The sequence below is a fragment of the Mytilus californianus genome, unplaced genomic scaffold, assembly GCF_021869535.1.
Source record: "Mytilus californianus isolate M0D057914Y unplaced genomic scaffold, xbMytCali1.0.p SCAF_6, whole genome shotgun sequence".
Lineage (NCBI taxonomy): Eukaryota > Metazoa > Mollusca > Bivalvia > Mytilida > Mytilidae > Mytilus > Mytilus californianus.
In genome coordinates this window covers 39,716,098-39,742,310 of record NW_026262712.1, presented here as the reverse complement: position 1 = coordinate 39,742,310, position 26,213 = coordinate 39,716,098, and the positions used below count along the sequence as shown (strand labels likewise).

At 32.7% G+C, this 26,213-nt stretch overlaps 2 protein-coding genes across 2 annotated transcripts in view; both read left to right on the top strand.

Moving 5' to 3' along the window:
• Nucleotides 1-616: 616 nt before the first annotated feature.
• LOC127706409 (sulfotransferase 1C4-like) overlaps nucleotides 617-26,213 on the top strand; it is a 96,660-nt gene continuing 71,063 nt past the window's right edge. Inside the window, exon 1 of the mRNA XM_052211009.1 lies at nucleotides 617-719. The gene's annotated coding sequence lies outside the window, so the exon portion shown is untranslated. The remainder of the gene's footprint in view (nucleotides 720-26,213) is intronic.
• LOC127705637 (sulfotransferase 1B1-like) lies at nucleotides 18,683-25,111 on the top strand. Its single transcript, XM_052209964.1, has 5 exons — nucleotides 18,683-18,854; nucleotides 20,697-21,023; nucleotides 22,040-22,140; nucleotides 22,568-22,730; nucleotides 25,095-25,111. The coding sequence occupies exons 1-5, from the start codon at nucleotides 18,683-18,685 to the stop codon at nucleotides 25,109-25,111; spliced, it is 780 nt and encodes a 259-aa protein (XP_052065924.1).

Sequence of the window (26,213 nt, the reverse complement as noted above, 5' to 3'; positions counted from 1 at the left end):
ATTCTAACTAATCGTTACTTATGTAAGGAATAATATCACTTATTCATAGGCCCATTGCTTTTTATTTTAAATTCTACAGCATTCACACCTATAGTCTTATGTTTAAAAAAAGTGGCAGTCAATTCATGTCAAAACTATACCTTATCTTGACTCGTGTTGAAAACACTCAACTTAGTTTTGTTTGCATATCTAAGGAGGCGCACTGGTTCTCAGAATTAGGGAAGTACAAAACAGGTACTTCTGATCGAAGCAACACTGCAAATGTGTCCTCTTATTTTTATTTCATATGGTTCTTTATATTCAAAAGAAACTTTTTATTTACAGGGATTCTATAGTGATTCCAAATCCTTAAGCTTTCATTTGATATCAAAATTACCCAAATATTTTACTTATTGACGAAGTTACAGCTATGCGTATGAAATATTTTGTTTTAAATGTGTACTACTTTCTTGTATGGGCTTTCTGACCAGGCCGAACTAATGGTTCTATTCCTTAAGTGTATTGGTTCATGTTGTTTGCATCATAACCTAACTAATTATATACTATCAGGTACAATTGAGCATTCATAAAGACGGGAATGAAGTTGCCTTTTTTCTTTTCGATGGAAATAACAGTACCAAGATGAACTGGTTTAGCCGGGAACGATTGATCAATTTAAGCTATTCAAATTTATATAATATTACCAGCAATGTTCCAGTGAACTACTTTTCCATTAATGGGTAAATATGGGTTTCATAGTTTTGTTTTTTTATGTTTAGAAAGCACATTTTCTAAGATTTTTTTATATAGTTTAGTTTTCTTTCTATCACACACAATGGGGTTTCTTGAAGAATTGTAAACAATTTGACAATTTTGCACAACCGGTAGCTTGAAAAAAGCCAGTTGACCCATACGTTTTACTGTATTTTTGGAACAAAAGACAGTAATATAACTACATTTTTTTTTTTAAATTAATAAAAAGGTCTATAGATTTTAATTAAGACCCCGCCCATCCCCTAAAATCTACATTAAGTTATCTATGTGTTCAGATAACACACCGTTCTATGTATTACAAATTGAAACTGTTTAGTATTTGAATAACTCTTACTGCACATGCAGAACAAGCAAAACAATGTAGTTAATCATAAGAAATCATTCTGAAACATACCAAAAACTTCTCATTATGCATATAGTCTAGATGTATGCGCCTAAGAAGCTTGTTGAATTGGAACATTAAGTGGCATATGAGATTCACGAGATAAATAAGAAATGTGTTTGTTTTGGATATAGCTGACAATATTACACATACACCATGCCAAATAATAAACGTCAGTGTATATCTTGATAATATGATTCTTCCACGAAATGTGCACCTCGATGCCCGAGTGTTTTAAGTAATTCAACTACTGTATCACTGAAGTTGAGAGTTTGAAACCCACACGTGGCAGCACTCCAATCTTATTTGACTGTGACTGACTTGTCAGTTTTATCGCCGGAGGTCAGCGGTTCTCTCCATACACATCGACCCCCTCCACCAATAAAAATAAATCGCCACGAAATAGCCAATAATGCTGAAAGTGGCATTACAACACCAACATTCAACCAGTCAATTCCATGCAGAAATGGTTAAGGATGTATTCAGGTCAGGTTTATGAATTTTTGTCAAATGTTCGGACTCCTTGTGTTTTTTTCTAAGATACAGGGTAAAATATTTTGCCCTATATCATCAACTTTTCTTTTCATAGAAGACTTCAATAGCTCATAAAAAGGTAATTACCAAAATTTTAGCAGATTCTAGATTTTTTATACGCCCGTTTATGGGACGTATTATGGTATACCGTTGTCCGTCCGTCCGTCCGTCCGTCTGTCTGTCCGTCCGTCGTCAACATATCGGATTCAAAAACGCTTTAACCAATTTCCATGAAACTTTGGTGAATTGTTTATATCTATTGACGTGAGCTCCTTTTAGATTTTTATAAATTTTGGATTTTACGTTTTCGAGTTATTGGATTTTATTCATTAAAAAGGGGGATTTTCAAGTTTTTGGACAATTACTCATAAATGCTTTAACCAATTTGGATGAAGCTTTGGTGAATTGTTTATATCTATTGATGTGAGCTCCCTTTCGATTTTTATAAATTTAAGATTTTACGTTTCTGAGTTATGGGGTTTTATTCATCAAAAAAGGGAGATTTTCCAGTTTTCGGACAATAACTCAAAAGTTCTTACAGCAGTTTTAGTGACTGGTTTGTATCTATTAAATTAACCTCCCTTAATTTTTTTTTTTTTTTATAAATTTCTGATATGGCATTGAGGAGTTATGGAACTTCATTCTTTGAAAAATGACGTGCGTATCATGTGCTCATGGCGCAGCTCTTTATTTGCTAATGATTTGAGACACAAATAATGCAAATGCTAAACATATGGTAAAAGTCCGAGTCAGCCTTTTCCCGCCAGTTTTTAAAAATCAAATATCTCAGAAAGGAGTTTCATAACCTATCAATATTTTTAGCTTATTTTGTTCCTTTACTAATGCTCTTCTGACTTATAGCATCAATTTTAAATTCTAGATTTTTAAAATTTCACCTAAGTACATCTTTAATTCGTAGACCGTTATATTTTACAGCTGAAAAAAATATAAAATGCACAATCAGATTAAAAACTGCTACACAAAGAGTATCTTTTTTGTAGGGAACAAATCTACCTGCTAAGTGTAGAATGTCAAATAAAACCAGGACATCTTTTACTTTTCTAGCTCAAAACAAACCAAACAAATGCGACAAGACAAACTTTTAGACATGTTGCGTAAGATTACAGACATAACGGGTATTTAAGTACTAATACAGCTGCAAAGTTTCTTCCAACATATATTTAGTGAAATATAAAATTGATGGTAGAGCGTTGTATGTTAGGTCCAGCCTAATCGACACAAGACTTGAACTAGCAAGTCGATCAAGTACTTACCAGGGTTCATATTCATATCTCATTTACATGTTATCAACTATTTATGCTTGTTATACTTGCCACTTGATGTTTAATTTCCTTTTTTTATCAAAATTACAAATTATGATTCAGTATTTGAAAGGTGGCACTTGACGCTTGTATTTGATAACAGCTTAGTTTCTAGTTACTTTAATTGTTGTTTTTTTACTGTATTCTGGTTTTGCATTTTTAAAGAAGAACAACGATTGTCCGTATACTAACATCAAGCACGAACAAATTATTCGGTTAGATACGTCTTTGCAAAATCCTGATATCAGATAGTCCGGAGACATGTAATGATTACTAATTAGACAGCTATCTAACAAAGACTAAAGTACTACTAAACCTCTTAGAAAAAATAGAAGAAAAGCAATATGTTCTTTCTTCCTATTGCACACATTTGTTTATGAAATAAACATTAACGATCTCTTAACTTATGATTAGAATGTGTACAATGATGACCGGGCTGAAGAACGTTCACTTTTCACTATTCACTTTTCACTATTCAAAATTCATGAATAGTGAACTGTGTTTTTTTGCACTATTCACTATTCAAGTTTATTAAATTGTCATGAATAACTGTAGTATCTACTTGTATATATAAAAATTAGATAAAATTGGTATGATTGCCAATGACACAGACATTACAAGCTTTAGGTCACCGTACGGCCTTCAGCAATGTGCAAATCCCATACCGCGTAAATCATAAATGTAAAAGGAATTCAAAAGAGAAAACTAACGGGATAATTGTTATTCTTCTAAACGAGTGCAAAAATATCCATGATTTTTTACTTATATTATATATATATATTTCTAACGACACAATATTTTCATATTATCAATCTATATCATAAAATAAAATATTTTTATGAGTAATCATTTAATAAATAAATATTATTTTGCAAACGATAATTTAGATAGGTTTGCAGTCAAAAACGAAAGTAACGTAAGTAGAAATCTCTATAGAATTATATAGTATTAAGGTATAAAGAGAAAAGATATTTGTTAGGCCTATCCCTTTTTAATATTTAGACTGAATTATTTATTTTTTACGTAACATTACATTTGATCATGCATCTAAAACCCACTTATGCATATATCTAGAAGTTTACGGTACAATTGTCGCACTCAGTTTGTTACGTATATTTCTAGGGGTGGGGTCTACTTTTATTCATAAAGCATTAAAGTGAGCATTCGTTTCAGACTCATTTCACTATCAAGATGTCCACACTTAACGTAATCTACCGACTGAACGGTACACCTTGTGTCAGGGGAGTGAAAAAAAAATTATACGTCTTCGAGTGCCAATAATTCTTTTCAAATTCTCAAAAATTTACACATTTATATATAAAAAGTATTATCAATATGAAAAGTCTAGAAGAGGTAATATACACAAGTAATGAAAGTTTCGTATAAAAAACTAGTGGTGTTTCCCTAAAGAAAAATCTAATAATAGCACTAATAGGAGATCCATGTTATACTACGCCCGAATACCAAAAATATCTCCAACAACGACGAACCGAACCTAAGAAAAAATACACCACAGATCACGTTTTGAACCCCCGTATCCCCTAATTACAGGTATATCCTATATATCATAAGAAAGGTAATAAAATGAGGAACAAAAGCTATATAGTGAATATGTGGCACAGATGCGATTTAAGGGGTAACGAGCGACCGAAAACCGAAAACGGCCGAACCTAAGAAAAAATACACCACAGATCACGTTACGATCGAGTTTTGAACCCCCGTATCCCCTAATTACAGGTATATCCTATATATCATATCCGATGTCAGAAAAGTAAACAAAAGTAACAAAGCAAATTGACAATGATACATAAATTAACACAGGACTACTAGCAGTTGCTGTTATGCAAGCTCCGGTCCTCATTTGAAAAGATTGAACAATTATGTTTTCATCATATCAAAATTAAGCACAATCCCTCCGTGGAGGGGCTCAGTATCATTACAACAAAAGACAAGAGTGCACACGCTGAAATGTCTCGACTTCTTTCCTAACCATTGGTTTTATGTTGATAGTCCTCAATATAAAGCTTTTAAACAAGTATCCCATAAACTGAACATTATCCACGAAAATGAGGTCAAAGCCAGATAGACTAAACGAGAAACATATGTTCACTTTACAATTATTCAATACAACAAATATAAATGCCCTATTGGTTGTATTTCTAAGAGACAGACTTAACCAAGAAAACTGGAAATTGATCAATGAACTATGAAAATTACATCATGGTCAAATGAACCCTTCGAGACAGACATGTACACCTTACAATCAATATATGTCTAAATATATAGATGACCTATTGGTTATATTATCTAAGAAACAAACTAAACAATAAAAACCTTAACATTGACAAATGAACTATGGAAATGAGGTCAAGGTCAGACGATAACTGCCAGACAGACACATACACCTTACAATCATTCTATTCAACAAACATAGTTGACCCATAGCTGATAGCATTAGTGAAAAAAAGACCAAAAATCAAAAACTTAAATTTAACCATTGAACCATGAAAATGAGGTCAAGGTCAGATGACATCTGCCGGTTAGACATGTTCACCTTACAATAATTCTGTACCAAGTCAGGAATATAACAGTGTCCATTCGTTTGATGTGTTTTATCATTTGATTCTGCCATTTATTAGGGACTTTCCGTTTTGAATTTTCCTCGGAGTTCAGTATTTTTGTAATTTTACTTTTTTCCATACACCAAATATAGTAGAACTTTGGCGTAAAGTTTCTGATATTGACCACCAAAACTTGACCTTGTTCACTGATCCATGAAATGACGTCGAGGTCAATGAAAACTGTCTAACGGGCATGAGGATCTTGCAAGGTACGCATATACTAAATATAGATATCCTATTATACATAATAAGAAAGAAACTAACATTACCAAAAAATCTTATATTTTATTCAAGTAGTCACCAAAAGTAGCAGGCTCGACAATATAATAGAAATACATAACTGTATCATGCCAACAACTGGTTTTAAATAATTGTTTAAATCCGATGCAAAGATGCAAAAATTACGATGTGTGCATGTTGATTTATATTTACGAATGATGTCCTTGTACCGATGATAAGATTTAGTAAATGTTTTGACTAGTTTGTGAATTGCAATCCGTTGTCTAATTATTCTTTTTAGTAATACAGAGATTTCATACATCAAAATCAAATACGTTGTTACATGCACGATCGAATCGAACATGTTGAGGTTTATAAACATAGTAAGATGCTGACAAAGAAACGTCACCATGTAAAAACTTACAATTAACAATAGGAAAAAAAAACTCATCTGTCATCTTTTAGAAAATGTTGTTTGTGCTGTACAACGAAATTTGTTACATCATGCACACGTATAAAAATTGCGGCAAGTCCGATTGTTTATTTAAAAGTATATCGACCGTATCCGGTATTAGTGTAACCTCCCCCCCCCCCCCCCCCTGAAAAAACGGATCTCGGCACTCTGTGCATTATAAATATATTGTTGACCTGTCTGTATTGTTCATGTTAAATGTAGGATATATCTGATAGGGGATTCAAGTTTCCGATGGTCGATTGAAGTATGATCGGTCACGAAGGTTTTTTTCTTTAAAATATCGGTTGTTCTTTGTATGCCTGTTCTCCATAACCTCTTGATCCGGCTCTGCGCACCGGGTTCATTATAAATATTATGTTGCTTAACATATAAGCTATGTTATGGTATATATGATAAACTTGTAATTAAGAGTTTCTTCAATGGTTCCATAGATGTTCGGGACGTGCGCGCTGGTTTTTTGCTTAGTTTGACCCGTTTTTGGTATTCGATAACATAAAGCTTCCAAAAATAACTAGGTATCAATGACCTGAGTAAATATTAAACTCCACCTATATATATTCAAATGCAGTTTAAAGTATTTTCATGTATGTACACAATTTCCGGGAAAATGGGGGAGGACCAAATTATCATGTCACGAAGTACCTTAAATTTACACTATTATACCATTTGCATACGTTAATTTGAGCTTAAAAAATTTGAAAATCTTGCTATCGAATTAACCAAACTATTATATACAATGACATATAGTGGTACCAAAGTTATTCAATTTCATAAACTTGAAAAGTGAATAGTGCAAAAAAACACAGTTCACTATTCATGAATTTTGAATAGTGAAAAGTGAATAGTGAATAGTGAACGTACTTCAGCCCGGTTACAATTATTCTGTTTCGTTAGAACAAAAAAGTTTGTTTGCACTTAGGACACAAGGAACTCATTTCATTGGAGAAGTTTTTACATTAATTTGGCTTGGGGACAATGGTTATTGACCCAGACATGGACAGACGCTGCCCTTATGAACAGTATTATTTTGCAGACAGGCCAGCTATTATACATGTATACAGCCCGAAAACATCAAGATCTACGTATTCTCAGGGTGAGTTGAATTACCTTTTGAACTTTGCAAAACACATAAGGGTCTAGATGGGAGGTTCTTCATTTCTGTATTGTTTTAAGTCATCTTTCTTTATTTTTTATATTTTTGTCCATTATTTTCTATTCTTTATATTTTAGCCACCCATTATTCTCTATTATTTATCTTTTATCCTAATTTTCTCTATTCTTTATATTTCTTGCCAATTATTCTGCACATTTGCCTATCATTTTCTATTCTTTATATATGTTTGCCAATTATTCTGCACATTTTACCTATTATTCTCTTTTTTGTAAACCCCATGAAGAAGAATGATGCATTTCATGTATTTATAGGTTTCATAAAGAGTGAGAATTGATTGTCGTTTATACCAACTGGAGTTATTCAATTTCCATATTATAATAAACGAGTCTTTTGCGAGTTTATCATTAATATTTAAATTAAGTAACAAGACTACATATCAAGTGATATCTAATTCTCATGAGAAGTTAAACCTATTTCTCTTGTTGTGAACACTCTCATCGTCTTTAATAAAAAAAAAAGAAATGCCCTGTTCCGGCGTCAAACTTTAATATCAGACATTTTAAAAAACGATGTACGCTTCAGATAATAAAATTTGCCAAACAGAATATTTCTAGGTGAAAAGTGTGAAAAAGTGTTTTATATACTTTCGAAGAAATCACATATATCCGTGGCCATTGACGAAATTTACATCTAGTAAACCTTTGAAAACTATCATTGACCTAACGAATAGTCAATGGAAATGTCGTAATATCGTTTCTTGATTCTGGATAAGCCAGTCGAATTAATGCCGTTTTCGTATCACTTTTTCGTATCACACTCCGTGCAGTGTGATACGTAAAATATATGTTCATGCAAGAAAAAGATAACAGGTTACAACCGTTCGGAAAAATTCTATATATGTATATAATATAATTATCAATAAATACATGACTTGTGTAGCTTTTCCTTTTCTCTTTTGTATACCACTGTTGTTGCTTAATAAAACTATACTCCAGTGTGAAGTGCATATTCAAATGTATAAAATGCAAGTTTACATCACCATGTGTACTTTGAAATAAAAAAAAATGTGGACCTCTTCCGTGGAGAACTAAAGTTATCAACATGTGTTATAGTTGTTGACATAACATTTGGTAAAAAAATGCATTATTGCTATCCATTTTGAGGTTATCCCTTTGTAAGTACATCAGGGTAGGAGTAGTGTCCGTATTGATATCTATTTGGAGGTTATCCGTTTGTAAGTACATCACGGTAGGTGTAGTGTCCGTATTGATATCTATTTGGAGGTTATCCCTTTGTAAGAACATCAGGGTAGGAGTAGTGTCCGTATTGATATCTATTTGGAGGTTATCCGTTTGTAAGTACATCACGGTAGGTGTAGTGTCCGTATTGATATCTATTTGGAGGTTATCCCTTTGTAAGAACATCACGGTAGGTGTAGTGTCCGTATTGGTATCTATTTGGAGGTTATCCGTTTGTAAGTACATCACGGTAGGTGTAGTGTCCGTATTGATATCTATTTGGAGGTTATCCGTTTGTAAGTACATCACGGTAGGTGTAGTGTCCGTATTGATATATATCTGGAGGTTATCCCTTTGTAAGTACATCAGGGTAGGTGTAGTGTCCGTATTGATATATATCTGGAGGTTATCCCTTTGTAAGTACATCACGGTAGGTGTAGTGTCCGTATTGATATCTATTTGGAGGTTATCCCTTTGTAAGTACATCACGGTAGGTGTAGTGTCCGTATTGATATCTATTTGGAGGTTATCCGTTTGTAAGTACATCACGGTAGGTGTAGTGTCCGTATTGATATCTATTTGGAGGTTATCCCTTTGTAAGTACATCAGGGTAGGAGTAGTGTCCGTATTGATATCCATTTGGAGGTTATCCCTTTGTAAGAACATCAGGGTAGGAGTAGTGTCCGTATTGATATCTATTTGGAGGTTATCCGTTTGTAAGTACATCACGGTAGGTGTAGTGTCCGTATTGATATCTATTTGGAGGTTATCCCTTTGTAAGAACATCAGGGTAGGAGTAGTGTCCGTATTGATATCTATTTGGAGGTTATCCCTTTGTAAGAACATCAGGGTAGGAGTAGTGTCCGTATTGATATCTATTTGGAGGTTATCCCTTTGTAAGAACATCAGGGTAGGAGTAGTGTCCGTATTGATATCTATTTGGAGGTTATCCGTTTGTAAGTACATCACGGTAGGTGTAGTGTCCGTATTGATATCTATTTGGAGGTTATCCGTTTGTAAGTACATCACGGTAGGTGTAGTGTCCGTATTGATATTTATTTGGAGGTTATCCCTCAGTAAGTTCATCACGGTAGGTGTAGTGTCCGTATTGATATCTATTTGGAGGTTATCCCTTTGTAAGTACATCACGGTAGGTGTAGTGTCCGTATTGATATCTATTTGGAGGTTATCCGTTTGTAAGTACATCACGGTAGGTGTAGTGTCCGTATTGATATCTATTTGGAGGTTATCCCTTTGTAAGAACATCAGGGTAGGAGTAGTGTCCGTATTGATATCTATTTGGAGGTTATCCCTTTGTAAGTACATCACGGTAGGTGTAGTGTCCGTATTGATATCTCTTTGGAGGTTATCCCTTTGTAAGTACATCACGGTAGGTGTAGGGTCCGTATTGATATATATCTGGAAGTTATCCCTTTGTAAGTACATCAGGGTAGGAGTAGTGTCCGTATTGATATCTATTTGGAGGTTATCCCTTTGTAAGTACATCACGGTAGGTGTAGGGTCCGTATTGATATATATCTGGAGGTTATCCCTTTGTAAGTACATCAGGGTAGGAGTAGTGTCCGTATTGATATCTATTTGGAGGTTATCCCTTTGTAAGTACATCACGGTAGGTGTAGTGTCCGTATTGATATCTATTTGGAGGTTATCCCTTTGTAAGTACATCACGGTAGGTGTAGTGTCCGTATTGATATCTATTTGGAGGTTATCCCTTTGTAAGAACATCACGGTAGGTGTAGTGTCCGTATTGATATCTATTTGGAGGTTATCCGTTTGTAAGTACATCACGGTAGGTGTAGGGTCCGTATTGATATCTATTTGGAGGTTATCCCTTTGTAAGTACATCAGGGTAGGAGTAGTGTCCGTATTGATATATATCTGGAGGTAATCCCTCAGTAAGTTCATCACGGTAGGTGTAGTGTCCGTTTTGTAATGTTTTTTTTTTATTTTCTTCTCGAATGAATCGGTCTGCTTTTTTCGAAAAGACCGGTTTTTTTTTCTAGTGAAATTACATATACGATCAAATCGGTTTACTCTTTGTCCGAATTATTTTTAATGATATTTTAATTTTGAACACAAACGATGCATATGTGTGTTCTATTTTATTTGAAAACGAGCTTTTTAAAACGTCCGGGTTTTTCGATTACTACAGTTATACTAGTATTGGCTTTTTTTTAAATGGTCCGGGGTTAAAGTGAAATATGTTCATATTAGAAGACATTTCAGGGACCTTTAAGACTCGCGTTTTTTCGGAACTGTTATTTAGTAAAGTACAATAACACATATACAGATAATTATGTATAATGTTTTAACAATTAAAATATATTTAATGGAAATGGGGAAAGTGTCAAAGAGACAACAACCCGACTAAAGAGCAGAAAACAACCCAAGGCCACCAATGGGTCTTCAACACAGCGAGAAAATCCCGCACCAGGAGGCGGGCTTCAGCTAGTTTAGTGAACATGGACGTCACACTAAACTCCGAAATATATAAATGAAATTAAATTTAAAAAAAAACATACAAGACTAACAGAGGTCAGAGGCTTCTGACTTTGGACAGGCGCAAAGATGCGGCGGGGTTAAACACGTTTTGTGAGATCTCAACCCTCCTCTATACCTCTAGCCAATGTAGAATAAACCAACACACAGCAATACATACAGTAAAACTCAGTTTAAAGAAATCCGAGTACTAGTCCATTGTCAGAATAGGTAACAGAAGCATATCAGTCAAAAAAATCTAGCAATTATTAAGGTGTCAACTTATTATTTGTCGTACACTTAAAACGTAATGGTTAATTGTAATAGACAAAAGACACCAATGGGGAAATACAAAAGTTCTTAAAAAAAAGACATCACCATGGCAAAAACGACAAATGTCTAAAAGAAAAACTATAATAACAAAACATACAGGATGATGAGCAGCACGATCCCTATCAAAAACCCGGATGAACACGAGTCACCAGACCCTCCTCCACGACAGACACCTGCGTGGTTTGTTGAATTAGTTCATGAGTGTAATGGTTATTGAAGATAATTACTAGATATATTAAATTAAATCCATATCTTTATAAAAATAAGAAAATGTGGTAAGATTCCCAAATATCCATCAGAGTTGAAATGAAGTGGATGTAAGCAATTCAATGCCACTGAGTTGTTTCTTTTTAATTTATTTCCAATTTTTATGGACTTTGGGACGATTTAGAGCTAAAAATGTTTCATAGACATCTGGCTGTTTGTAAAGTGATGTTTTCTAGATGTTCCTTGATTTTTTATTTCGTAGTTGGGATGTGTCATTGAGGTTTACCCACATCTCCTTTTAATCTTACAAACATTTTGTTCCGTAAAAAGTAAAATAACAAAAATACAACTCCAAGAAAAATTCAAAACGGAAATTTCTTCGTCAAATGGCAAAATCAAAAGTTCACACACATCAAACGAATGGAAAACAACTGTCATATTCCTGACTTGTTACAGGTATTTCATATTTTATGTAGAAAATGGTGGATTAAACCTGGTTTTATAGCTATAGCTAATTTAAAACCTCTTACTTCTATGACAGGCGCATAGAATTCCATTATAGTGACAGCAATGTATGTATTTCATTATTTTTTTTGTTTTTTTTTAAATGAGGGTTATGTTGCCTTCGTCTATTTGGTGATTATAAGTTGTATTGAGAGCATATTGAAATATGAAGCGCTGTGATGTCTACTGTAATATATAACGTTGTAAAATACAAACAAAAATCTGAATCATTTAAACAAGATGTCATTGTGTGTTGTTACTGCACGACACAGTATTACATATTCTAGATCGTCTTTAAAATGATATATAACTTATATACTCTGTTTTTCTTGTTTCGCGTTAGATAAAACATAATTATAAATATCTAGAAAATTAGACACTTCCCGAAAAAAAAACCCGAACGAATAAAAAAATAATTGAATCTCAAGATAATCTTATCCATCCAGTAACAAGTATTTCATACATCTGTTAATGTAAGGATACATATATTGTAAGATCTGAATTCTTTTGAATGTTACATTCGTATATATGGCTGTAACTCATATTATGGAATAGAAGCAATCTAAACGTTCTAAGAGTATATTCAACTTGTATAATTTCAAATAATGTCTGGTTGATAATAACGTTTTGTGAATTATACTTAGATGTATTGAATATTTATTCAAGCTTCGTGTTCAAATATCACCAGACAAGACATCTCTTCGTTTACATCATGTACATGTTGCAATATATTCACACCAAAATCCCTGATCACACTAAAAATATCCGATCAGTTTAAGAAAAAAGGCACAATCTCAACCTATACCTACCGTGACATGAAGCAATTCATATGAGTTCACAAAATTATGATAAATCCTTACTCCAAGAAACAATTCGTTAAGTAATTTGCTATGATGTTGAATTAAACGCATATTTTTAAAATACATGTAACGGCTCTTCGAAATTGTGTACATGCGGGATTATAGGCAAGTTATTTTAATTACTATCTTTATGCAGACGATGGAAAGCATTAATTTATTTCGAAATCTACATTTTCCTAACCCCTTTGGGGAACCCCTGCATAACTATCTTTGAGCGGGACGACCATTGGTCAGATTCTACACAATGTAACTTATTACACATTCTTGCTGATCTACAGATAAAAAATTTGCAAACAAGATTTTTTATTCGGGATTTTAAAAATTTTCCCTTCCTCCATCCTCCGAAATTGAGAAAATACCGGATGATAATGCGATATTGTTTAGAGGAAAATATTACTTAATTCACAGACGCTTGCTTGATGAATTTTAACCAGTTCTTTACATTCTCTGTTTCATTTTTTACAGGTGAATTCCTACTTTTCTGTCTTAAAGCAAGAGCATATACTAGAGGGGCCTGATGGTCATACTAGACAATAGTATACATGTAAATGGTTAACCCCAGCAACATTCTATATATGCCTGTCCAATTTAGGAGCCTGTATTTCAGTCGATTGCCTTTTGTCATATTTGTTTCCGTTGATTGTTTGATATGAATTATCATTTATATGGTTATAATCATAAATTAACTGTTTATAAACTTTGACAAAACCTTTCGGAATTTTCGGTCTTCATTGCTCTTCGACTTCGTAGTCTATTTTGCCTTTTGAACTATTTTGATTCGGGCGTCATTGAAGAGTGTTTATTAGAAGAAACGCGCGTCTGACGTACATGTTGTACATAATTTTCAAGCTTAATAACATGATGAGTCTATAAACATACATGTATGTATCCTTAAAAAATATTTGTTTTACATTGCAGTTAGAGAAAACAAAGCCTCATTAGCAGATAGCATGTCAATATGGGTAAAATGTAAGTATACAATAATGACGTTGTCTTTTTCTAACCTAATAAGAAAGTCTAGTTAGGGGTTTACAGAATAGAGAATGATGGGCGAAAAAAATAAGGAATAGAGAAAAATGGACCCAAAAACAAAGAAAAGAGAATAATGGGGTGCTAAAATATAAAAAAATAGAGAATAATGGGCAAACAATATAAAGAAAAGAGAAAAGTGGCCTGAAAAAATAAAGAATATAGAAATGAAGGACCCCATCCAGACCCTCTAATGGTGATAGATACAAAATGTGCTCCTGGTTACATCTAGTTGATAATGACGTAGTATATACTTTAAAGAAAAGAAGATATTGTATTTTCTATATTTAACGAAGCATGGAAAGTGGATATACAATATGTTATAAATAAAGTCATCTTGTCATCATTTGCTTTTTGTGTGCTTTAGATATTCAGAAAGATTCTGTTCTGAGGTTTGGTATTCACTGGTTTTCTATCACTTTAACATTTAATGATGATGGATTGCTGATTAACGTCCAGCGGCAAAATAATAGCCATATTCAGGACGAGAACATATTAATGTAATATGAATATTAACCCTACTTGGTACTAGATCGACACGCTGAATCGGTAACGCTTCTATAGATAACGCTGTCGAATAATGTACTTACTCTGGCATAAGTATGCATCAATCAAATATACTTGGTACTTTGTGTCTTTTGTCTTTTTTGTTAGCTATCACTGGTAAATGAATGTTAGTCTGAAACGGTCATTTTGATATTAACATCATCTAAACAGTCTGAATAATACATTATTTGTGTATATTCAATGTTACAGTCAATGTTCAAAATTATCCACTGCGGTAAACTCAGTACTGTTCAGACAAATCAGTAGCAGTCAATTCAGTATCATTTTAGACAATTCAGTATGATGTTGAAGGGTACAGATAAATACCAACTACTGAAAAGTCTCAACATAGAATGATCAAATCTTAATTGACTGCAATAGAACAGTCTCAACAGTACTTAATGTATCACAATTCATAAGTCGGAAAATTGACTGAACGACAGAAAATGACTTAGTGTTTTTTCTGTCTTTTAAGACTTGTTCACAACAAAATGACCGTTTCAGTTCAAAATCGGTTTACTAGTTTATAGTATTTTTGTTTTAAATACGTATCAACCTAACCAGTCAGGCAATTTTCAACTGATTTGTTACAGTTCAGTCTGATTTGTAACATGTTTAACCCCGTCACATTCTTTAATGGGACTGACCTTAGCAAGAGCCTGTAGTTCAGTGGTTGTCGTTGATTTCTATCTGTTATATGTTTTTAACGTTCAGTGTCTTATATAAAACGGGTTGTTGGTTTTCTTGTTTAATAGGCTTCACGTTCTGTTATGTCGAGGATTTGTTAAGCTAACTAAATAGTATTGATTTTCCGCATTGTTAAAGGTCATACGATTACTTATAGTTGCTTCCATGAAATCAGTTGTACTCTCGTTGGATAGTTGTCTAACTGGCAATTTGTTTGACATCTTTTGTTTTTTGTATTGTATTAACCTAATCCTCTTCCTCCATCAGATACTCCAAGTTTTTTTGCAGTTAATCATGTTAATTTAATCATAATATTGAAATAAAATTTGTAATTGAAAACTGTATAATAAATGCATGTTTTATAGATTTAAATCAGTAAAGTGTGTGTTATCAGTACAAATATGTGTTTAGTAACACAATAAAGGTAATGTTTTTGAAATATCGTCGTCTTTGTTGAAAACAGGAATGATAGTTCGGTGTTAATTCGGGTAGATTGATTGATTGTTGCTTGCTTAAGGTTTATTTGTTTTCTATTTCGGAAGGTAGAACGCCAGATAATAATGTAAAATACCAGGACATATATCATTTAAGAATGTCAGATTACACATCTCGATGAGATAGCATTGATCAATAGAAAACTTCACATGACAGTTCATTAGGTGGAAATAAGAATGTATGTACATGAATTATAACCTTTGACGTCTATTTTGTTTAAATACGAATGTGCAAACTCAAAAATTCAATTGATAGTATTTTAAAGGTAAGTAGCTTACGATTTACAATTTAAGTAATTTCAAGCTTGTTTAATGTAACTGGAGAAACTTTAAAAGGTGCTGTTTTGGGGTATTTTTTTGTAACACAAGAGACTTATGCAAAATACCTGGAGATGACGTGTCATATTATACATTTTGTAGTTATGCTGCACAAAATGTATCACATCATATTATTTAGAATAAATGCTTCATGTACATGAAATTAACATTTTAAACATAAGTGATAGTTTGCTTATTTTTATGACACCCCAGTAATTCTCCGTCTGTATCTTCAAGTTCATTTTTGTTCTGTAAGCACACTGAGCCGTTCGTGTAAAGATGAACCTTTGTCAGGTTCTTTAAAATAATCCCCTGTTTTAAGTACAAATAGCCAAGCCCCTAAAATAAATTAATATCGATAGGTAAAACAAAAACATGTGAGCTTAAAATAAAAATGATATTGACTTGAATACTATTTTATCTTCATATTGCCCAAAAACTGCTCGTCAGGAGAAAACAAGAGGTTAATATCAGATTGCCTCTTTGTGTGGAAGATATCCTGTTTCATTGAATATTGTTTGTTTTACGTTCAGTGGCAAATATGTCATGTATTTCATCAGGATGAAAACAAACTAACATAGATGCAAACACTATTTCAGTAAGATCTGCCACTAAGACATTTGGGTATGTTGGATTTGGACCTACATTTTGCTTAGAGACAGGTAATCTGCGAACCTTTAGGAAGACTTCACTAACGTGCAGAGGGAGTTGCACTTTATCCACAAAAAGCATCGGGTTTTACGTTCCCGTTCCGACCGGACATTAGTGGCACTTTAAATATCCCTGCAGCAAAACGGACACTATAAAAATTAAAATGTTATGCTGGAACGGATCAGGATAAAACAAGGGATGACCTTATTCTTTTGAAAATATCAATGGAGGCTTCGTTGATAGTTTAATATTTTATTTCTAGACATGATTTAGTTAAAAATGTGAGCTTACATACATGTACGTATGTGTTTCATCAAAGATCACTTCAAATGTGTTGATGAAGCATAGTAAAATATTTCTACATCTACATGATCTTTAACGTTATATATCATGACATTACCATTCATATTTCTTATTTAAATATTCTAAAATGTTGCTTTCCATATCGCATGACTTTTCTAAAACTTAACTCTGGATTCGCAATGTGGATGGTAAATTTATAGGAGTATACGAATAGATAAACCCTGTCGAGGTATTCGGTGTAAAATCTTCTGTAGTTCATGCAGTTGTATAGTTATTTTCTGTAGACTTAAATTCCAAATGAACAAAGACGTTTTGAATATCGGTAAACAGCAATTGGTTCTAATTTACATGAATTCATTTGAAAGCAAGAGGTTATTGGAATTAATGCAAAACCGCGTTTTTATAACATTTATCAGTATGATTGGTAAAACATTGTGGAGCCGTAACTTTTGAACGACAAAAATAAAACTCTACAACCACTTATTCATATGTGAAATGCCTAGTTCATTGTTGGTTGAACAGTTATCAAGTTCATGCACGGAAACAACATCAAGTGCAGTGTACCACCCATTAACGACAATAACTCCAGATCGAACTACAAAAAGAAAACAAAGCCAATACAAATTTAATTACCATTTTGTCATCAGAAACAACATATTAAATGTTCAAAAATTCATAAATTATTGCATGGAAACAACTGTAGCCGACCACCCGCCTTCCCGTCATACAACTCATAATCAAATAACTGAAATTCACTTGGAAAATCCGGTTAATTACTGAATTTTTATGAATTTTATAGAATTCTAACTGTTTCTAAGTTATTTAAAACACAATTTTAATTTTGAGACAATGCGTCGGTATTCAATATTGACCAGTGAATTCGTTCATACATCATACTAATTTCATTCATTTTCAACCACCATCGTTTAATTCAACAATAATTGTCTTGTTTTCCTACTCTGTCGTGCTATTTTATAAAAAATGTAGTTGATGTTTCATCAGTTGTGTGCTTTTGCTTACGTATAAATCCGTCTTGAACATGCTGAAAATAATGAATGCTAAACAAGATAATAATCAAATTAAATTTCTAAAGATTAAATAACAGCCGTAAAGAATGATATATGTGCACGGAATGTGGTAAATGAGGGAGTATATGCACTGACGAACGGGAAATTACATAGCCATTTACGATGAAAAAAAAAATGCCTTGCACATTGATCGTATCATAAACAAACTAGTTTGATAAACATCGTATTTTTTAATTAGTTTTCCTTATATGTATGTGTCCAATTTTTCTCCTACAATGGTGCCAAACATATTTCTCCTTGACATCCATGAACTTATAATTAGTTGGTTGTAACATCATTGCAATACAGAATGCCCGTATACAGAACCGAGCGAACCCGAACCATCGTGACACCATCTACAACACTTTTCACAAATAGAACAGTTGTTGTAGTGCGTTTACAACGAGGAGTATATGAAATACAGCGTAGATTTTGTCCCAGAATTTGTCCCGATATCAATTATTTGATATTCAATTGTCATTTCAGGATTTTTATAAAACCAAATATGGAATCACATGTGGAAAAAATGAAGAAAATGATGAAAGGCTTACAACCAGTTTCCTTACCGGAATTTGATGGAGTGTTTTACCCATCATTTATTCCATTCAGGGAGAAAGGAGCAGAGAAAGCTTTACAGGATATCACTAAGTTCCAGTCAAGAGACACAGATATAATGATATGCACGTACGCCAAATCAGGTTAGTGTCAGTCTTTCTATATAACTGTCATACAGCGATTCAAATTTAACAAACCTCATTTAAGTTTTATTTATTTGTGTAAATTCAAAAACCAACATGCATTGTGTAAATGTTATTACTATGGGTGGAATTTCTACGAAAGGCATCACATCAAGCTTTATTGGCAGCATATATACTTAACACGGCTTTTTTAGATTTGAGATTGTCAATGTTTAACCAAGCATTCTAGGAAAGCTAAAACGTGTGTATGTAAAATGACGGATAGAATAATTATTTGTTGCAAATCTTTCTGGCAGAGAATATTAAAAGGTTCACACGTATTTAAAGTATTTTTCATAACATCAAGATTAACTTTGTAAATATAAGATGATGGTCTGTCAATGACAATAGTTAGCACAACTTAACGGAATATGATTTGCTACAAGTGAATGTTGACATCTATTCTAAGTCGACTGATATCACTTGCTTTGCTATTTAATGATTTCATATGTTAGTTTACTTTTAAACAAATATATGTCGACAAACTGATAGCCTGCTAACTTACTATATATTAAGCAGTTCTGAAACATCTGCAGTTCATACTTAGAAACTAGACTAGCAATAAAGTATTACTGAAATATTTATAAACTAATCTCTTAAGATCAGTTTGAATCAAAACGGTCTCTAAATAGTTAGGTCATGATTAGCAAGAGACACTTACGCTGCTGGTGGTCGGTTTTGAGTTCATACAGTTCCCGAAGACTCTGTTTTACCTTGCTTTAATTTTCTTAGTGAATGAACTAATATAACTACAAACAAAACCAAAACAGAAAAAAATAACACCAATACATACAAAGCAAGTCTAGAATTGCCATTCAATTCTAAAATACTTTTTTCTCGCTATTTCTTTTTTAATATTCAGGTGCAATTGATACATAAAGGACGGTTATAAATTAACTATAATTATAATAGATAGGTTTTGCAAGATAGATCAGCCTTAGACTGTTACCGGAAAGTTAAGGTATATTGGGTCTGAATAGATATTTTGCCTTGTAAAATGTCACCCAAGAACCACAAGCGCGTCGCAGAAATGGTTCCTTAACGCGCAGAAAGCGTTGCACTTACACTACGCGATGCATCGGATCTAACGTCGCCATTCAGACCAGACGTGGCTGCGTATTCATACATTCTACAGAACTGGACGGACATCCAATTTAGCAAGATTTTTACTGGCAGTCAGTTAAAAAGCCAGGGATGACATATATCTGATTGTGTATGATTTTTGTAAAGACGCCGGAAACAACACCATTGCATACAGAGAGAAGCAAAAAAACAGGATTTTTATGCGTGTTGTGTTTTGATCACTATTGAACCGTACGTTGAACAAATAGTGTTTATATTTGTTTGTCTCTCGTGAACAATTTCCTCATTGACCATCATACTACATGATCTGTGTTTTATACAGCTTGACCCATATAAGTTATCTCCGAATTACAAAAGGATTACTTTTATGGCTAATTTTCTTTATTGCGAACAAATTTGTATGAATACACAAATGCTTAGTAACATTTTTTGTCAATACTTTATGTTTTTCGTGGGCTATAACGCCGACAATAATCGCCCAAGAATTTGAATAGATTCCTTCTTACTGTATTAGTATTTTGGCTTTTTGAAAGATACCATCATATGTGTAAAAGTCACATTTAACTAGTTATTTTCATAGGTGACCTTATGCTGTTCTACAGGGTCCAATTCAATATCACTGTAACATTGTATGAGGATCATGTCTTGAAATCAATCTTTAAATTATCTTGTCTGGAATTTATCTATAACGATTTTTAACGCCTACATTCTATTGCATAGGAACACATTGGATCAATGAAATCACCAGTATGTTAATCCGAAAAACACCAGAACTCGATACTGCAAGCAAAGGTATGACGATGCTGGAAACCATTTCCGATTTTTCTATCACAGATACCCTTCCATCGCCTAGACTTCTGAACACGCATTGCTTGTGTCAGTATCTACCTAAGAAACACATCGAAAATAGAAACAAAATAATTCACATGATTAGAAATCCGAAAGATACTTGTGTTTCATACTATCACCATGCAACGAAAGACCAAGTATTTCTCAGTTTTACTGGATCTTGGAATGAGTTTTTCGACATGTGGATATCAGCAAACTGTAAGTTTTTGAGAAGAGACTAGTATATAAATAGAACATAAATCGATTAATTATGCAATATCATTTAAAAAAGTATTTAATTAATCATTGTTTCACACGAGGCCTTCAAAACTGACCGTGATTGACGTAAACGAGCCAAGGGGTCAAACAAATGATCATTGTTTAAAATTCTTTCTGGCAGAGAATATCAAACGATGTAACACTTAATTAAAGTGTATGACATTACATCATAATTAAATCTGTATATATAAGATAATGGTCTATCGATATGAAAATGCATCAAAACTTAATAGAATCAGTTGTGTTAAGGGATAATGTCGATATCAAGTTTGCATCTACTGATTATCACTTGCTTTGCTATTTTAGATTCCTTAGGTACTTGTGTGTAGTTTCATGATGGTCATATGACTACTTATATATTTGTTCGGTTTCTTTGACACGTGTTTTTTTTTGTAGTAAATGTTAGATTGTATGCAATACTTGCATTGATTAATTCTTATTCAATACGGCAGCATATATATTATTCCAAACTACTGTCTAATCGAATGAACAATTTTTTGTGAGCTATATAGTTAAAACTGCTAAAGGATTTAAATAAAAGTGACATGCATATCACTTCCATCTTTCCTTGGATTGGTATTTATGAAATTAAAAGTATCAGAAAGATTTACCCTCCATTTCCAAGTATTTATACATCCCTGATAATGCGCTGACATCATGTCTTATTCCCTGATTTTATTGCTATTTTGCTCTCTTTCAAAACCGTTTACTTGACGAAATCTTCTTCTCCATATATGACATGCTTAAAAAGTCTGTGCGCATAAGATGTTTATTGACTTTGTATATGTTATTATCTTTTACTGTTTTATATACACCCATCGGACCGGAAATCAAAATTGTATCATTGTAAATTAGTTGAAAAGTAAAATCTTTGAGTATATCATAAAGGAACGTTTTTCTTGTATATCTGCTTTCTTTATAGCTATGGTATGAAATTTTCAAGGACATTTTTTTAGGTGCTTATGGATCATGGTACACTTATGAAAAGGAAATTGAACAAGCAGAGAAAGATTATCCTGACATGATATTCACTTGTTCATATGAGGAAATGAAAAAGGTTTCTTAATGTTTTTCTTCTAATTGTTTTTTTTTCGAATACAGTAGTTTTATCTTACCTGTTTATTTCAACTATATTTCATATAAGACTTCAACAAAATTTAAGCAGCCTCTACACTTAGTTCAAAGTTTGGTTTAGAAGGCAAATTTATTTATTGTGTTGTTTTTTTTTCATTAAGGTAGAAAAGTAATAAATATGATAAGCAGAAACAAACGACAAGGATGTGTACATTTCCGTTTAAATATTTTTTTATGTTCGTAAATGTATTAATTTATATATTCAAGTACATGAACAGTCATTTTTATATTATTTCTTTCCACGAGTGAGTATTGCATAGACATTTTTTTTAAAGACGCGTTTGTATTGACATACTATTCCTACTTGAATGCAAATAACACTTTTGAATATATCTTATTCTTAAATAAAGGAACCCACTAAAGGAATACGGAGGCTTTCCGATTTTTTACAAATTGAATGCACAGACAAAACCATAGAAGATATTGCCAAAGCAACATCATTTGAGAATATGAAAGAACATAAGGTAGATCCAACGGCAGTAATAGACGGAAATTCAGAAATTTATCGAAAAGGTAACCTTTATCCTTTATTTTATGCAAAAAATAAATCTTACTGTTGTGTCAAATATGTCGTTTTACAACAACAGGGCATTTGATTGTCCATAAGTATTTTATCCCAATATTTAAGAGATCCTATTTCTTTTGATAATGGAAATGCATTACTGAAAAAGTTTAAAAAATAAGATATAATTTCGATACCAACATTTATGTCTTCTAGTAAACGGTTTGGTTTTGAATAGATGAAAAAAAAAGTCGACAAGAAGAGGAGCACAATGGGTCCCCATATGAATGCCGATAGTCTATTGAAAACACGTCCTCCAAACGTAAGACTTGTGTTTTTAATACAAAATTAAAAGCATTGAAGGTCGGTCAAGGATGTATAGTTACTTAAAAATATGAGCATCTAATCAAAGGAAAGCTAAAAGGTGTCCTGTGTTTATTAACGACTTAAAACGGGTAACATTTCCAATTAACATCGCTGTCTCATTTCTGTCGACCAAAAATCACAAGAACGCATGCGTATAAAGTTAATAAGAATGCTGAAGATTTTTATAAGAACTATTTACTAGTATTTGATAGATCAAATGCATTACACTAGCGGAGTTTTACTGATATGTCTTGACGTACAAAATTAACAGCTCAGTATCTTCAGTTTTTGTTTTTTTGTTTGTAATAGTACTTTCACGGGAAATAACAAACCTCATCAATGTTTTAGAACATGTATTGTCTTTGAACAAGTTGGTTGCAAAAAGTTTTCCTGTACAGGAAAGACGGTGCCTTTCTAAGTTTCCATAAAGAATTTGAATCATTTGATAAACTTTCAAAGTTTTATATATTATTTCTGAATATACGCTTTATAGATTATCGGTTAGTTGTATTTAGTTTTCTAGTCGCGGGACGGCCAAAACAAAGACTTTGGTATTTGCATTTCTGTATCTGGGCAGGATGGCAATTATTCATGCAAATTGTTAAACTGTGAACTAGCACGTTAACGTATAGGTAAGTGTGTTCGTCTAAAAACAAAACAGGGTTAAATTCAAATTACACTTATATGTTCTCGTCCTCATAAGCATGCAATATTTGTCAGCAAATCATCCATCCATCACCATCAACATCATCAGAATATACATGTACCCCCGTTTTTTGTCTAATTATTTGAATAAACTACAAAATATTTTTTTCTTGTTTGTACATGCAATATATCTTATTATTCACCAGTAAAAAATGAAGCTTCCTACTAACTTTTATTGACATATAATGAATTCTTTAACATAGTCTGATGAAAATACATTTGTGTTTAATTTTCCAAACATAATCTTCATTATCATCATATTTCAGGAATAATAGGAGATTGGAAAAACCATTTTACAGTAGCACAAAATGAACAATTCGATTCCCAATTTGCACAGAAGTTTCAGGACAGTTCATACAGAATTTTGTTTGAATGAACCTTTTGAATAGAATGTGACTGTTTGATAAAAAAATGCATGCATAAATATGAACAGGTTTTGAATTTTAGAATAATATAATAAATATTTGTATTCGACCTTTCATATTTTATAACAAGATTTATGTACTTCCATTAAGAACATAGAAGATTATTGACATTATGTTGGATGTGAAGTATACGTGAACAAGACAGCAACAAAAACGTCAAATAGAGGATAAAAACAGAGAGCTCATCAAAAGACAGCTGACTATTTCTAAATCTTCAAATAGCACCATCTGTATATAAAAAGACTTTTGGAATATTTCTGTAAAAAAATGAGAGACGATGTGGTATAATTGCATATGAGACATCCTTCTATCGGAGAGCCAAAAGCCATAGAAGTGTATATGTGTATGCATTTTCTCTTCGTAGAGTCTTCCAAAACGTGCGTCTGGCTTACACAATTTTAATCCTGGTATTCATGATGATAGAAAAGAAATGATATTGAGTTAATTTACATATTTATAAAAAGTAGTTTTGATTTGCACTTTCTATACATCAGTGAACTGTTACCGTTGTATCCTGTGCACGAACTATACCACTGTGTAGCATCACCGCCGGATATAGGCACTCCCAAAAGAAGGAAACAATAATAGACAGCAGTACCTATTCTAATCGCCGTACAGTAAACAACTATTCGCCGCTACTCGCCGTACAATTTATCCGCTCCATTTACATGAATATCTCTGTGTAAACAATAATAGTTTATTTCAAAATATGGTGTTGTGCAAGCTTAGATATGTTAGACCTTTTTTTTCTACGAAAACGTCAAACGAATAGTTGACGGATTAATGTGTTTTAAGAAGTATTAACTCATCATATAATATAATCAGCCCTAAATAGTGGCTACACTATTAGGAATCACTATCACAAACTTTACTTGTCAGCAAAACGTAGAATATAATAAAAATAAGAAGAAGATGACCTTACCTAACTTTACCTTTGTTTTTTGTTGTTTTTTTTTTCGCGTCGGGGGTACCTAAAGCCTGTAGTGATGCTACACAATGTATACGTCTGTGTACACATAAATACATAATGTATAATGCTGTTCATATTGCCGGACTTTAGATATGTTCAAATCCACAAGGACGGGAATGTCTATGTATATATGTATTGATGTTAGGAAATGTGAACTTTGATATGATTTTTACTTATTTAGCGAGACGAGTAGTTTCAAAAGCTGTTCGTTTTGGCCTGTCAAGCTTTACTTTGCCTTTATCAGCAAGAATGAAGCTTTATAGACCAAATCTAGTAGTTTTTGAAACTACTCTTCTCGCTTAACAAGTCGACAATATATTGAGAGGTTATATTTTATTTTGACAAAATCTTGTTTGCAATTAAAAACCCGTTGCACTGTATCTCAACACAGAGAACATGATGTATGTAGTAAATTATCTTCTAGATACACAGCATACACAAATAATAAATTGTTTAATAAGGTCTAAGAATGTTTAAAATGTAAAGAAACAGGGACGAAAAAAAAACCACATCTGATCGCAAAAAATTGAGATTAAATACCTCCGAGTTGAAATCAAGCGATATCCAATTATCAGTCGTTAAACAACTTATAATTATAATAAAATAGCTTATGTTATCCATAAGGACGGTTCAAGAAAGTCTCAATTATATTTTCTCAAATTAATTGTCCAAGTGTGTAAACTGCATAGAATGTTCAGCATTTTGACACTACAATAAAGAAACATAATTGAAAAATCTGATACAGATTTTATTTAGAAGATTCATATAATTCTAACAAACTTTGATTGAAAACGGAATTATTATTAGTTCCAAGAGCATCTCTGCACTTTTCCAAGCTAGTATGGATGTGCATTGGATTAATTGGTTTAAAACATTATGGCTGTGTACAGTGAACAAAACAAACAAAACATTTTCCTTACATTTTTATTGCATATAATATATTACAAAGTGTTATTACGATCAAATAAGGACACCAAATCTGATCTATGGCCCTATTGGTTGACAAATAACAACCGTGGTGGTTAACT

What these genes read in the sequence shown, in the direction of transcription:
- LOC127705637 (XM_052209964.1), top strand. Translation starts at nt 18,683, where the DNA reads ATGAAGAAAATGATGAAAGGCTTACAACCAGTTTCCTTACCGGAATTT. An exon ending in CATGTGGATATCAGCAAACT is followed by an intron (nt 21,024 to 22,039) that starts GTAAGTTTTTGA and finishes ACATTTTTTTAG; the next exon opens with GTGCTTATGGATCATGGTAC. An exon ending in CATATGAGGAAATGAAAAAG is followed by an intron (nt 22,141 to 22,567) that starts GTTTCTTAATGT and finishes TCTTAAATAAAG; the next exon opens with GAACCCACTAAAGGAATACG.